General features: G+C 36.9%; 1 protein-coding gene across 1 annotated transcript; it reads left to right on the top strand.

Moving 5' to 3' along the window:
* Positions 1-2,139: 2,139 nt before the first annotated feature.
* On the top strand, positions 2,140-6,254 carry GPR146 (G protein-coupled receptor 146). The gene has a single exon (XM_035897218.1). It carries the CDS (start codon positions 2,213-2,215, stop codon positions 3,215-3,217), a length of 1,005 nt encoding a protein of 334 aa, XP_035753111.1. The 5' UTR covers positions 2,140-2,212; the 3' UTR covers positions 3,218-6,254.
* Positions 6,255-13,677: the final 7,423 nt, after the last annotated feature.

Raw genomic sequence — 13,677 nt, 5'->3', positions numbered from 1 at the left:
TATCACTTCTATCATTAAAATAGGATCGTCTTATTTAGCCGCATTTAGGGGAGGTTAAAAAAAAAAAAAAAAGGTAATTACCAAAACCACTTCTGAAACCAGACATCCCCCCTGCTCTATCAAATACAAAGCGCGGTAGCGAAGACTGTTGATCTTCTGAGACAATATACAGGCAAGTATTCTGTGGCTAATGTAATTCAGGCTGGGGTAATCAAAGCTACATGCTTAAGGATAAACCTACCTAATGGAATTACTTGATTGGATCCACGCCTGTGCTCAGTCACCCCTGCGCTCGCTGCAGTGCATGTATTTGCAATACCTAGTTCCAGGCTGCTGCTCTGGTTGAATCAAGCCGTAACAGTTCAGCGAGATGGAAGTTGGGTTGCCTTCAACTGTGCAAAACAGCTTTTCGGGGAGGGGGACGGGACCAAAAAAACAACCAACCAAACCAGAAAACCCACACAACAAACCCCAACTTTTTTACAAATGTAAAACAACAGATGCTTCCTGAAAATAAACTGGGTTGTTTTTAGTGCTCCAAAATAGTATGAGGATTGAAAGACAAAGTAACGATATCATATTTTCTACTCATCTGCAATACCACAGCTAGAGAACCGATTTGAGGAAACAAGCCGAAAACATACAATTTTCTGCAAAGGTGAAAGCAAGCCTTGAAGACAGCAGACACCTTGTGCTACTGCCACAGGAGCCACTTACCTGAGGAAACCCAGCATACGACAGGGGAATCAAACTTTGTTTGCCCAGCTAAAATGAGTACATTTTTAGCCTGATTACTGGCACAGGCTGTGGTATTTAGAAAAACTGCGCACAAAACAACTGCAACAGGAAACAAAACATGGAAGTTGACATTTTGGAATAAATTTTGTACTATGGCTGAAGTGTCAAAGGATTAGCACTAGAGATGCAACCACATAGCCGTACGCTTACAAAACCCATACTGTGTAATTCAGCCATCTGGTTCATGGAGTATAGCATGTTGTCTAGTAACATTCATCTTCATTGCACAATGTTTATTGTGGATTTGATTAAATCTTGTTCTGTCTCTGGAAAGAATGCAGGGACATGTACTTTGAGTTTCCTATACGTGCCGAAGGGGAAGAACACAAAGCAACGCCGAGTATCTGACGGTGTCAGAGCGCACGTGACGTGGGAAATCACCTGCTGCATAGATGCTACGCTGTCCAGACATGGGCTGGCAGGAACAATAACCATGATTTTAAGGCTGTGAATGTTTGCAGTTGTACTTTAAAGATGACTTATTTGTGCATTTTGGAAAGAGCCTTTCCACGACTGCTTTGAAGTTCACCGATTTCAGTTAAAATGTTATCTTTTTACTGACGATAAAGCACAGATAGCTGGACAATGACTACTGGTACTAGCATACTTTTTAAAGAATTCAAGCTATTTGGGAGGAAATGATAGCTAGTTCTTGTCTTTTTGGAAAGTCAGGCTGCCCTGATATTAGGTTCTCTAGAGTACAGAGGTCCATTGTTTTTGCAGAACTAAATGGTTAAATAGGTTGGAAATCTGAATATGAACTGACCTGTTAAAAAAACCAAACCCACACAACCTTCACCTCGTTTCCCAGTTTCCTCTAGTCTTTGTCAATTTTAGTAGTGGTCCAGTATACATCCACCATACTGCCTTGGAATGTGCCTCCTAAGAAACTATCTTTTCAAAAGAAAGCTTATTTAACACCTTAGAGAACTCTGTTCTCCATCTTATGGCTAAGATTTGTGCTTCAGCTTGTATCTTTCAATTCTTCAGCACCTACCCTTATATATTATTAGCTATATAAAAGGTACTGTTTAATAATTTTAAAAACCATTGTACTAAACTTCATGTACATTGCTACTTAAAGGTATACAGTTCATGATTTAATTCTGTTGTGCCCTGTATCAACTCATTTGTCACTAACTTTATTTAAATTAAAACTTCAGAACGTTTACTACTCTTGTGAAATTTTGAATCACAGGTGACTTTCTTCTAGACTAACAAGATCAAAATGCATTTCAGTCGCTGGCCTTAAATTGATCAGTTATGTGAAGTTTATAATCTCTATCTTTAAAATGTTTTCTTCACACTACATTGCATTTCACTTACAGTACAATATTTCAACAATACTTTCACTATTGCTCTCTCTACAGAAAAGCTGGTAACCAGCGGAGAAGATACAAAAGCTAAAATCACTATGTGGAGCTGTGAAACCTTAAACAACAGTACCGACCACAGTGAGGACCAGCATCTCTGCCATGACTTCCACCTTGTGCTTTCCGTCTTTTCCCTACTCTACCTCATTATATGTTTCCCGATTGGCCTTTGTTACAATGGCTTGCTGGTCCTAGTTAACCTCTATAACAAAGCTACTATGACTATGCCAGACGTTTACTTTGTCAACATTGCCATTGCTGGTCTCATCATCAACGCTCTGGCACCGATGTACCTTCTAGGTCTTGCCAATACAGACTGGGCCATCTGGAATTCTAACAATGAAGTTTATATTACCTTACTTATTTTATTCAACGTCTCATCTTTAGTTACCATGTACTCTACTACATTACTCAGTCTGGACTACTACATTGAACGTGCTCTACCTAGAACTTACATGTCAAGTGTGTACAACACCAAACACGTTTGTGGATTCATATGGGGTGGTGCCATGCTTACAAGTTTTTCATCTCTTCTGTTCTACGTCTGCAATCACGTATCCACTAAAATCATTGAATGTTCCAAGATGCAGAACAAGGAAGCAGCAGATGCCATTATGGTCTTTATCGGGTATGTCGTACCAGCTATCGCTGTACTGTATGCACTTATATTAATCTTGCGAATACGCAAAGAGGCTACACCACTGGATCAAGACACTGGACGATTAGATCCATCAGTGCACAGGCTTTTGATTGCCACAGTCTGTACACAGTTCACATTATGGACACCCTATTATGTTATTCTCCTGGTAAGCACATTTACTAATGCCCAAGGAAGAATTGCAGATGAAAATTACAGTCGAATATTACATTTTACCAAGATTTTATCAAAATTCTTGGCTTTCTCAAGCAGCTTTGTAATGCCTCTGCTCTACAGATACATTAACAAAAACTTTCCCAACAAATTACGACGCCTGCTTAAAAAGATGCACTGTGGGAATCAAGGGTGTTCTCATGAACGCACAGTAGTACAGCAAGTTATGACGTAGGTATGAAAAAACCCTCTGGTGCTCTCTTACTGCAGTACTTAGCAAACCAGTACCAGGACCGCAATGCTGCTGTGTTGGCAGAGTCATTAATGTCAGAGTCCCAATCAAGAGGCTAGAAGGAGCTTTCCATTACAATTAAATGGTCTTAATTTTCAAATAGTTAATTGTTTGCTGAAATCTTGTGAGACTCTGGCCTATGTGCTGTAATACCTGTGACATCTAATGCTTTCAGTGCACTGAACTGGGTTAGAAGCATAAACTTTGTCTTCATCATTCTGATATTCCTGTCTGAAGAAATCACTAAGCAGTTTATTGAAGTCTTGACTGAAGACACAGCACCTTGTATCTTGTATAGAAAAAAGTATTACCTTATTTTCTGTACAAAGAAGTAACAGTGCTATCCTTGATGAAGTAAATAGCATTTTTCAATGAAGACAATATAGGTGATCTTAACTAAAGATCGTATTATCCAATTACACATGTCCAAGTATTAAATGTTAATTATAAATTAAGTTATTTAATTTCTTTCTCCATCACTGAATTCCCTCTAAAAGAAGCCTCATTTACCATTTTCAGAAATTACTTTCTCACACAAACTAACCTAAGTTTTAACGTTTATGGGAAATTGATTTTTTTTTTTTCTAGATATAACAGTTAACAAATGTGCTTTATTTTTCCAGGGCTTTGTTTGCATCCTAAAACATTTCAAGAATTCAGAAATATTTATTAACTAATTCTAAGGGAACTGAGAGATACTTGTTCCGCATATTAAAATGAAGGACACAGTGGTTTACAAAGTTAAATCAAAATTTAACTAGTAAAGAATGTCTGGCTAAGTGTTATGGTCCACATATGTTCATGTAACAAGAGTAATTATCTTAAAAATAAATATGTTTATGATTAACATTTTGTATTTTCAAGGGATATGTTTGCAACAAATAAATTAAAATCTCTTTAATTTAGGGCATCAGTGGAGGTTTGGAAACAATACAAAATCCCTCAAAAAATACAAGATTTTAAAGTGGGAATAATAGATAGGAGTCCCAGTCAGCATCAGCTTTTTGCTGACCTCTCAGAAATGAAGCACCTCCATACAATAAAAGTGTAGTTTCTGTATTTCACGGTGGAGATGAAGAAATCCATCCCAGATTGCCAGATTTCACTGAGTATATGAAATACAGAAGAAACACAAACATGCTGCAGGAAGCAAATTAACGGTTACCCACAACAGCAAACTACGAAACGCAGACCCAAGAACTACCTGTTCCTATGCAGTTGCTGCATTATTAATGGTGGAGGAGGGGTAGAAGATAAATTGATATTCTCCCACTGATTTTGGGGCAGCAAGACATCTTTGTCACTCACCCTACAACACAGCAGAATCATTTCGTTGCTTAATCTGTCACAACAACTCAAATTCCACGTGACTATTCAAAAAATGCGGCTTTTCAAGCCTCTGGTATAGAAGAAACAGGGAGCAAAACTAGAATTGAACATTTTGCATTGCTTATAGCACAACCTCATCTCCTAATTGGTCCTAATTTGTCAGCATAAAGACACACTTGTGTTCTAAGTGGGAAGCAGGTGAGGAACAGCCTTTTCAGATCTTCTCCCTTCTCTTCAACATTATTCAAGTAATTTCGTCTCATAGCCATCTTTGCTTATCTTTTTCATATACAAGCACCTCTAAGTTATCAACATCCTGTGGAAGACTCTCCATTAATCTTTACTTTTTTAATAGCTTTTCATATTTTATTGATTTTTTTGGACCCTTAAACCCTATAGAGTGAATCATCTGTTTCCATGGTGTTTTCTCCACCCAAAAACTATCCAGCGCAACTACATCAATTTACTTAATAGTTGTAGCCTGTCGATGAAAACCTTGTTAAGGAATTAAGCCTTTCTTTATCAGTGTGTCAGATCCACACACTAATTTATAGTGCCTCTATGTGCTGACATGATACTGGCTGCTTTGGTAAACCCATTGGGTTGGCTGGTTGCGTTTTTCCCCCTTAACTTGAGAGGTTTTCTGTGAGTTTCTACACATCTTGAGCATTCAATCTCCCTTCCACACGGAAGTGCGTAAGAAAGAAATCTTTCCTTACAACTGCCAAGCAAATAGGCTCCTCTTCTTCCCATCTGAGGAAAATTAGGTTTCCTAGTGCACCACATTAAATCTTTCATGTAAAATCTGTTAAAGAAATCCCATCCCATTATGCAGGAAAAATTCCAGCAGGGAGGATACTGGCTTATTTGGTGTGAATAGAGGCTTCCAGAACTGGCGGCTGAACAGGCAGCATTCAGGGCTATATCAACTTTCACGTTGCTTCCTTACTTCTATTTTCCCCCCCTCTCCTAAGACATCTTACTTTCTAACAGGAAAGTCACATTTATTTCTGTTCCTTTCTCTCCATGTTAAATTCCAAGTTTCATATAATGGCTCTTCTATCATGTCTCTTCAGCTGCTTCTCTCATCTTTTCCACTTTTCTATCTGAATGTGCTATTCTATTTAATTTTCATTTTGCTCATCTGTTTCCATGCATGCTTGGTCTTGTACACTTGGTACCATTCACCATTCACATCTACTTTGCTAGACTGTCTCCTTTACGATGACCCAAATCTCACTCAATGATTTGACATTACAGATGGATTTATGTCGTAAAATGGAAGCTACTATTTAAGAGATGGAGAAAGAACAAGTTCTTACACAATTTACCTTTGAAATCTCAATCTTGATTTTTTTCCTATTTTTTTTATTGCAGCAGAGTTAAGTGTGTTTGTGTGTATCCTTGATAATATACTAAATGTGATGGCAATCATACAGACAAACAACTTCCATAATTTAATGAACAAGACTAATACCTGCTCAACTTTTGTTAAGAGTTACTTTGATGTAGTAGTTGCCTCAAGGGAACTGTGCCATGGAGCTGACTGACTGCTGTTCTCTTAAGGAAATTCTGAACTTCGCTGCAGCACCCTCACATGGTATCTCTTAAAAAGCAGTATTCCAAAAAGCAAGAACTTTGCAATATTTATGTAAAAAAAACAGTAGATGAGCAAATGCAGTAAAATAGTGATATCGTAAATATGGAAGAACTTTTATGGACAAATCTTTAATATACAAAGTTCTCAAGAATGCGGCTTCATATACCCGAAGGTTTCTGATGACTGTAAATAGGGGCTTATCTGTTTCACATTTAAATAAATGAGTGAAATACTGTATATATGCAAGATTTAAAAAAAAAAAAAAATCAGCCTACTGATGTAAAAAGAATTTGCAAAGAATTTATTAAATTATTTCTTAAAGTGTATCATTTAAATGTAAACCTCTGAACAGTAAGGTGTACTGTATGTTTCTGTATGTATATACTGTATACTAGAAAGTAAGCACTAGTTAAGTGCCATTATTAACAGTGTTATTTTCTCACAAAATTAAATTTAATATTTGAGTTGATCTACAGCTTATAGCCCTCTCGCTTGAACTGCCGGTGAAGTCAAATCAATGAACTAAAAAATGTCGTGCTCTGCTTCTGCTTAAATTATTAATGTAGCTAGCTCAAGACAGGTCCTTGTTGACTAACCTAGTAGAGGTCCTAGTTTCAAAAGTTTCCATTTGAGAATCGAGTTGGTCTCTGAAGATATCATTTCAGTTAATGAAAGAAAGCGACTAACCCCTAGAAAATTTCTGGTTCTATTAAAATGAAGAGATGTGGCCTTCAAGATTATGTCAAAATACTATAGGAATGGACTTTCTGCAAAGCCTCACAAAGGAACTATTGACTCCTAATAAATTCTCAATAAAAAGTGTTAAAATGTATCTGGTCAGTAAGATGTGTGATTTATTTTGGCCTTCTTGATAAAAACCTATTGTAGACAAGGTTAAACCTGTGTTGCTTCAGTGAATCAAAACATGACAAATTGCATGACTTGGATGTCAAATCAGACATGTTAAATTATCGTATTTTCCAGGCCATAAATTTGACATCATTAAAATCTCATTATTCATCAGCATGAAGTTATCTGGGAATGAAAGCAAAAAGGCACACACACCCCAACTCTTTTCAGTATAAAGAATCCTGCAACTAATAAGATAGAGTAACATCACAGAAAAGCAGGGCTGGTGATGAATGCATACGTCAGGCATATCCTTGTCACTTCCTCTCCTTTGTGCTGCCACAAATGAGATCTCGGAAATCAGTTCCCTGCAGAAATCTTCTTGGTTCCCAGAACAACATAATATAATAACCCATGCCTTTGGCATCCTGAAAAAATTGAGCTTTGAGAACATAACGTACCTCCTAAAACATTTATTGCAGTAACCATTGCATATAACCAAAAGATACTCACAGTGGAGCAGTTAGTTTACCCCACATGTATGAAAACATTTTCCTGGCTATACTTTCAAAAATATTAATTTGTTCCCTTTAAATTTTATGTAAAGTGTAGGAAGACATCAAATAAAAGCAAGCTGTTTAAAATAGTTACTGATGAAATCCTTAAAGAAAAAAACAAAAAAACTTAGTCCAAGGCACTTCTGAGTGTTAAGTCTCAGGGAGAAATAAACTGAAATGGTGATTTTGAAAACGAAGTTGCAATATTGTATCACGTAGTTCAAGCCTAGTATCTGACAAGATGCCCTTACTTCCATACAATGATTTAAAGAGTATTTTCTGTTACTCTAATTGGAGACTCAGCATCTCTAAACAGAGTAGTGATTTTTCTGATGCTTCATTCCTCAGAGCTTTAAGATACAACCATTATACATAAAAAGGCTATGTTTCTCATCTGGATTAGTAAAACTCCTTTTATACAACATAGACTTGAAGGATCTTAAATGAGACCAGAGCTACTTAATAAGCAGCAAGTTAGAAAGTTCACCCTTCACAAACTTGTTATGTAAATGCAAATAGGAAGAGTTGATCGGGTACAACCAAGTCAATAGGTTTACACTAGTACAAACCAGGCCAACACAGCATCAGAATCTGCCTTTTCTGTCAATACTAAGAGATTTCACTGAAGAGAACCACCTTTTGCAGCAGTCACAGAAAATATACGTTTAACTATCATGTAATAGGAAAACAGGCCCCAAGGCTGCCAAGAAAATATGACACCGCTACCAGAAAACTCAAAGGGAAGCAACACCTACTGTTTTGGGTTGTTTTTTTTTTTAAAGATGCAATTAAATTGGTTTTGTGCTATGGGTAAGTACATAGCTAAAACCCAATTTATCATTGCTCATTAAAAATGAAAGCAGTACAGTGGTCAGGCTGGAGACCTTCTCATGAGCTTTACTGCAGCAGCACAGGACTGGTAAGAGAAGAAAAAAGCAGAACCTGGCCAAGTGCTGCTCTCAGTTCTGCTGTTAGCTGAGGACTTTGAGAAGTACTGACTTTTGCCTAAGTTTCTGCAGCTGTAAAGTGCTCAACGCACTGATGAATCTGAAACATATGCTCTAAGATTAATTTTTGCAGTTTCTTAGTAAGCGAAACCTTGTGTATTTCTTAATTATCTCATGCAATACTTTTCCAAGTGAAAGCAATCTAAACATACAAACCCAGCTGTGCAGACTGCCACAGCAACAAATTTGAAGTGTGAAATCTTTCCTCTGTTGTATTTCCTTTAGCTTTCCACTATATATCAAAACACTGGGACATATGCTGAATACATTCTTTCCCAATCAGGAGAGGATTTATTATCTGCTTTGTCATTCCACTTTCTTCCCACCAAGTCCTTTCCTTACCTTGGAAGTCCACATGATTTCCTTTTATTCCTTCCTCCTAAAGAACTGGCACCTCTAATTACATTCACAAGAATGGTCAAAATGATTCACAGTCTACAGCAGGCAGAATTCTTGTACTATTACAAATCATGACAATAAAAGTTTTTTTTAAAACACCAGATTCTTATCAGAGTATTTATGAATTAAACAAAAATGTATTCTTTAAAAAAAAAAAACACTTCCTACCAAAAGTTCTTTCAAACAAACAAAATTTATAACCAGAAAGAGAATCCATTTTATCTAGTTTAAAAGTATTTGATGATGCGTTATATGAAAAAATAAGCAAGCAGCAGCATAAATACTCCCAACTCCGAGACCTGGAGAGAGGACTAATAAGAAAAGAAACAGATTTACAATTAGCAACATCTTGCAGGAACTGTACCTGTAACTATACTGCCCAACAGTAGGAATAATTCTGCTATAAAAATGCAGAGAAAGTGCGCAACTCTGGATAAAGTTAACCTTCAAAACCACAGGATTAGTCTGCTAAATTAAAGTGGTTTTATCACACATCTCACTGATACCAATAGGAAGTTCTTCTGCTCATCAGCTGTATGTTAGCCTATGCATTACCAATTACAAAATTAATTGAAAAGCCTAATTTTAGCAACAACATTTGCAAATTTAAGCTAAAGTTTATCTTGAAGGTGGTAAAATTTCCACAACTGTTTCTTAACTCATATCCAAAACCTTTAAAAGATCATTTTGAAATTAATTCCGGTATTAGGTTATCAAAGCTGTTTTAAAAACTCCATCTGGTGGTCACTAGCAGAATACTCTTGCAGTTCCCAAAAGCAGTAACATCAGTAAAACTACTTAAAGGATTTAAGTCGATCATAAGGGGACGGGGGGAACCAGTCCCAGTTTCTGGTTAACATAGATTTGTACTAACTGGTCCTGTCTGCAAGCAGTAAGGGTATTGCTGCAAGTATTTGCAAGAAGAAATAAAAATTTTAACTGTAACTTCTACAACAAACTGCTACTGTGAGGATGAGGCAGGTAAGAAAAAACTGTCTTGCAAGAAACAAATCTCAGCAATGGTTAATTTTGGGTTTGAACCTAACAGAAGGCTATTTAGCCAAGCTATTAGGTCTTGCTATTCACAAAAAAGAAATATTTATAAAATAGCATATGTTTCTAGTATTGTTTTATGAAACATCTGGTACTAGTCACTGTGGTTGACAAGATGCTCAAAGATCAAAGGAAGTGCCATTCCCATTCAGCTCCAGAGCACTGTAATTCTTTCTAATTAAGTTATGGTTTCACTAGTTCACAATGAAATAGATTATGAAATTTATTAATACAGAAGTTTCTGAAATCTTTCAGGTCAGCTTATGTGCAATTAAATAATCATTCTAGCACCTGCAGTGCTATGCAGAGACCAGCTCTCTTAAACTTGCCATTGGAAAAGGCTTTTTCCACCCTTTAATAGGAGTATTATTTGGAAATACAGGCAATTTTTGAGCTCTCATAGCCAAGTTGCATAGATGATCTACCCATACTGAGGAATTTATTTTGTGATTGATAGAAACATTACTGTATAGTAATAACAATAAAATACTGTTTATAAAACAACTTACATTACAAACAAGGCCCAAACAAGCCAATATAAAATGACTAATACTGAATCATGGGCAAGCAACCCTGAGATGTGAAGGCAGCAATCACACAGCACAGAGCATGGCTGCTCTAGAGTAAAAGGAAGAAATGTTGATTTATGACCAGCCTCTGAGGCATAGGTAATTATTAATACCAGTGCTTATGTATACACATCTCCAGCTTGTGCTTTTTTAACCCTATCTAAGCAGAAGCAGTAAGACTATCAAATTTTACAAATTCACATAGCTCCATGTACCCTTATAAATCAGCATAAACATCAGAATTCCACTGAAAAAAAAATATCAAAAAAAATCCCCAAACCAAACATGCAAGGAACATAGTACAATAAAGACATGCAAGAGTTTTTATTCTTAAATTAATCCATAAACAAAATTCCTTTAACTTTCTTCAAGCTAGCAATTCTTGGTTTTGTGTACAACTTCCCTGCCCTTTTTTTTTGTTTTTCCTTTTCTGTGTCAAAGGCCTAATATGTTCCATGGTCTCTTAATCAAGGACACAAATTTGCTTGCTGTCAAGTGAAAAAAACACTATAAACATACATAAAATTAAAAACAAGGCCTTTCACAAGAACAATTTCACAGTGACTGGCAACCATACATCAATATAACAAAAGCCTTAGAATAGATGCTCTTCTCAAAAATTATCTTTTTTTCCCGGAATCTTAAATTACTGCATTAATACAAGTAGCCCTAAGGTGCTAAAACACCACCAAGAAAAGCTTCCAATACACAAGCTCAGCCCTTGAATAGAATCAAAGCAATCTTTGACTGACTCTGTGGCTAATATCCCACACCCAAATTGTTGTTTTGTTACATAACAACACTAGAGGAAAAATTAAGATGGAAACACATGGTAGTTTATGAAAAATAGGTTTGAAAAAAATTGTAGACTATTTCACAATTCAAAATTCCAGTAACACAGCAATTGCTTTTCACCATAATACACTGGGGAATGGACACTAATAGCCATTTAATATTCTAAATCAATCCTATCATACGACACAGGGACAGTCTTCTTAATAACGTTACATCAAAAAGGCAAGAAAAGATACATTAATCAAGAGCAGAAGACAACAGCATAGTCTTAAAAACAGACCTCAGGCTTCTCACGCAGGCTTAGCTCCTTAACTATAATCGCTACCCTAGAGCGACCCAGTCCAACGCTCAGACTTAGCGAGCTTACTGCAGCCTTCGGGCCCTGTCCTGGCTGCCTGGGGCTATGGATGCTGCACCGCAAACAAGAGCTCTACCGCTCAGCTGAGTTGTGGCTCTTCGCAGAGCAACTGATCACGACGACTCGGAAGGAAGGTGAGCAAGACAGAATCACCATCTCCAGAATACTTTACTGGATGGACCTGCTTTAAGGCAGAGAATAAAAAGACTGAAATCTCCACGGTTTCAGCATCTCATGAGCCAGAAGGATTGAACAGTGTTTGTTAGAGAAAGCGGAAGAGTTTCTCTCATCTGGCTTACATGTATATGAGAGAAAGAGAGCTCACTTCAAACTAAGCCTACTGTCAGGGATCTGTACTCTGCTAAACACATCCGTAACAGGTCAATTAAGAGAAATTACTGGGTTTGCTCAAAAGAAAAGTGGCTCACATCTGCTTTCTTTATAATAAAATCTGTCACTTGGCACTGGATATATTTATTTTGCCATAGAAACTATAAGATGTGTTAAAAAATAAAGAAGAGTTTTGCCCACCACAGCGCACTGTAGGTGGCTAGCAGAATCGCACATGGTATCAGCCAACCCTTAAACGTCGTCACAGCATCTCACAGTTATTCAACTTCTGCAACTTCTACCTTTCCCATCTCCGCCCTATCTGGAACATTGTCAACATACATCAACCATTTCTGTGGAGGTCATGTATACTAATCACCAAGAAATCATAAGTCCATAAATCACTAACAAAAATAACAGTAAAATTAGCATTATCCCAAACACAGTCACTTAACTGCCATTTTTTGCAGTTTTATGAAAAGTTTATACAACTAAACACTACTCTGTTTGCCACTGTTTTCATATGACTCGCACCCTGTGATCATTTAAGCAAATTAAATCAACTTCTATTGTTTAAGGAAAGACACAGCTGGTCACACAACAGCAATTATCTTGCTTTTCTTTGAGTAACGCATTAACTGTGACAATAACAGCACAGTGAGCTGCTGCCAAAACCACATCATATAGCTGTTGAGATACCTCAGACAAAGTTTTGTCCGTTTGCATAGATGAGGCAGAATTGCAGTTATCAAGATGGGAATCAGCACAGTCTAAATAGAATAAAGAATAGAGTTGGGAAACCTTGATTTTCTAATCTCTGTTTCTCCTCTGGCTTTCAATTTATTCCATCAACTTGGAAGAATAAATTTCTCAGTAGCCAAGCTTCTCCACCTGTAAAATGGGGTTATTTTCCGATGTGACTTTCTGAATCTATGTACACTTTCTGGAATTGTAATGTGCTGCTTGCTCCTGATTCAAATGTTCTTGCCCTCTGAATACCACTGAATAATGAAGCTTAATAAAGATTTCAGACAAAGTATGAAATAATGTTTGTAAATGTGAACATAATTTTGAGGATGAGAGCTTTCTCTTAGATTTTTTCTTTTTGAAGATGGGAGGCATAAGAAATAGCTTTTCTCTTTTTGCTTTTCTAGTTCTATTTATATAATTTTTGTCATTAGAGGGTAAGGTCCCTTCGAGCTCTGCTTTATTACACCTTGCATCTTCAGAAAAGCAGTTATTGAAAAACAGGAAATGTAGTCTTAACACTGCTGTGGTGGGGCTTATCTTCACTTGAGTTACTCCTTGCTTGCTGATGGCTAATTAACTCAGAGTAATTTAAACCTTTATGAAGAGGGGTTTGAATATCACTTAAACTTTTGGTGCAGCCGTTGATTTGCCTTTATTTTACTAATAATCACAAAGGGCACAGCCAGATATCCTTGTGTACATTCACCCAATGCATCTTCAAAAAAGTACAAAACCCAGTGGTTTGCTGGTGGCCCTCAGCCAAGAAATAATTTTACTCCCTCCCTGCCCTCCAGCAGACCTACAGTT

The sequence above is a fragment of the Egretta garzetta genome, unplaced genomic scaffold (genome assembly GCF_000687185.1).
Source record: "Egretta garzetta isolate BGI_Z169 unplaced genomic scaffold, ASM68718v1 scaffold57, whole genome shotgun sequence".
Classification (NCBI taxonomy): Eukaryota; Metazoa; Chordata; class Aves; order Pelecaniformes; family Ardeidae; genus Egretta; species Egretta garzetta.
The sequence above is the reverse complement of the archived record's forward strand: the minus strand, read 5'-3'. Positions and strand labels throughout refer to the sequence as shown.

Bases quoted from the DNA above. Each gene is read 5' to 3' on its own strand.
- GPR146 (XM_035897218.1), top strand. From the start codon at position 2,213: ATGTGGAGCTGTGAAACCTTAAACAACAGTACCGACCACAGTGAGGAC.